This window comes from Suricata suricatta, chromosome 12, assembly GCF_006229205.1.
Source record: "Suricata suricatta isolate VVHF042 chromosome 12, meerkat_22Aug2017_6uvM2_HiC, whole genome shotgun sequence".
Lineage (NCBI taxonomy): Eukaryota > Metazoa > Chordata > Mammalia > Carnivora > Herpestidae > Suricata > Suricata suricatta.
In genome coordinates, this window is record NC_043711.1 from 52,854,794 (window position 1) to 52,855,933 (window position 1,140).

At 51.8% G+C, this 1,140-nt stretch overlaps 1 protein-coding gene across 1 annotated transcript in view; it reads left to right on the forward strand.

Annotated features, from left to right (window-relative positions):
* LSM3 (LSM3 homolog, U6 small nuclear RNA and mRNA degradation associated) overlaps positions 1-894 on the forward strand; it is a 14,181-nt gene extending 13,287 nt beyond the window's left edge. The window contains exon 4 of the mRNA XM_029916434.1: positions 145-894. Coding sequence (XP_029772294.1) covers positions 145-303 — 159 coding nt within the window. The 3' untranslated portion in view covers positions 304-894. The remainder of the gene's footprint in view (positions 1-144) is intronic.
* Positions 895-1,140: the final 246 nt, after the last annotated feature.

A 1,140-nucleotide genomic window follows, 5' to 3' on the forward strand; every position in this document is an offset into this window, starting at 1 on the left:
ATTTTCATTATTTGTTGTACCTGTCCCAGCAAGTTAATGGAGAAGAGGAAGATAAGTGTGGGCAAGCTGACAGGTTTTATCTTCTGTGAGGAGACAAGAGAGAACCTTCCTTCACTTCTGCCTACCCCCACTCTTTGTCCTTAGGCCTCAGTAGTCCCAGAAGGTAACCTGTATACACCAACCTGTTCAGCACTGAAAAAGTGGGACCTGTGGTTCTGGCAGTGGCCAACGCGGATGCTTTGGATCACCATTTCCAAATGGAACTCTTGCCTAGATGCTGCTGCAGATGGTACTGCACAATAGTGGTTGCCCTAATTTATTGAACAAAGGGCATCAGGCAAAAGCAGTTTGTATGTATATCCATCTTCGATCTCTACAACAACTCTTCTGCGGAATGTTAAACAAACCAAGAGCTTGCGTTGGTTCCCTGTGGCCCCACAGCCTGCACGAGACAGTGGGATGTGAGTTTGCCGGACTCCCGCCTGTGTGTGCGGGGATGGGCACAGTGTGCAGACCCTGGCTCTGGATAGTACGCCGCTCCGTGGCTTGCCTGGGCCATCTGGCCCTCTTGCTCTGCCACGCCCTCCAGTTGTTCCCAGCCTTGTGTGTTAGTTTTAGTGGTTTCTGATACCCGTGCTTAGTTCCTGGAAACCACTTCTCCATTCTTGGCCATCTTTCTCCTTTTTCTCCTAGAAGTGATAGATCACTCTAGAACTTTCGGCTGTGAGGGCTGTTGTTTACACACATAGGTTTCTAAATACCATGGTCCTTAAAATCTGACAGTTGATTCCATGTGCCCATAAAACTCAGATGCAACATACGAATGTCCCCCTTACCTCCTAGCTGCTGACGTACAGGAAGAGGGGCAATAAAAGATTAGCTGCAGGATAACCATTTACGTGTTACCCGACAGAGGAGGCGGCGGCCGCGTAGGTTTTGTGAGCCCTTCTGTGGTGTAGGCTACCTGCCTGGAGGGTAGGAGCTGGGCCTCAGGTCTGCAGCGGGGCGACTCAGGCAGCCTCCTGCCACAGCCCTCCACATCAGAGCTTCCTCTCAGAGCCCCCGTATGCAGTCAGAGGGCACCAAGAGTCACACCTTGGACCCCTAGGCTGCACACCGCTCGGAGCTCCAGCCTGCTGG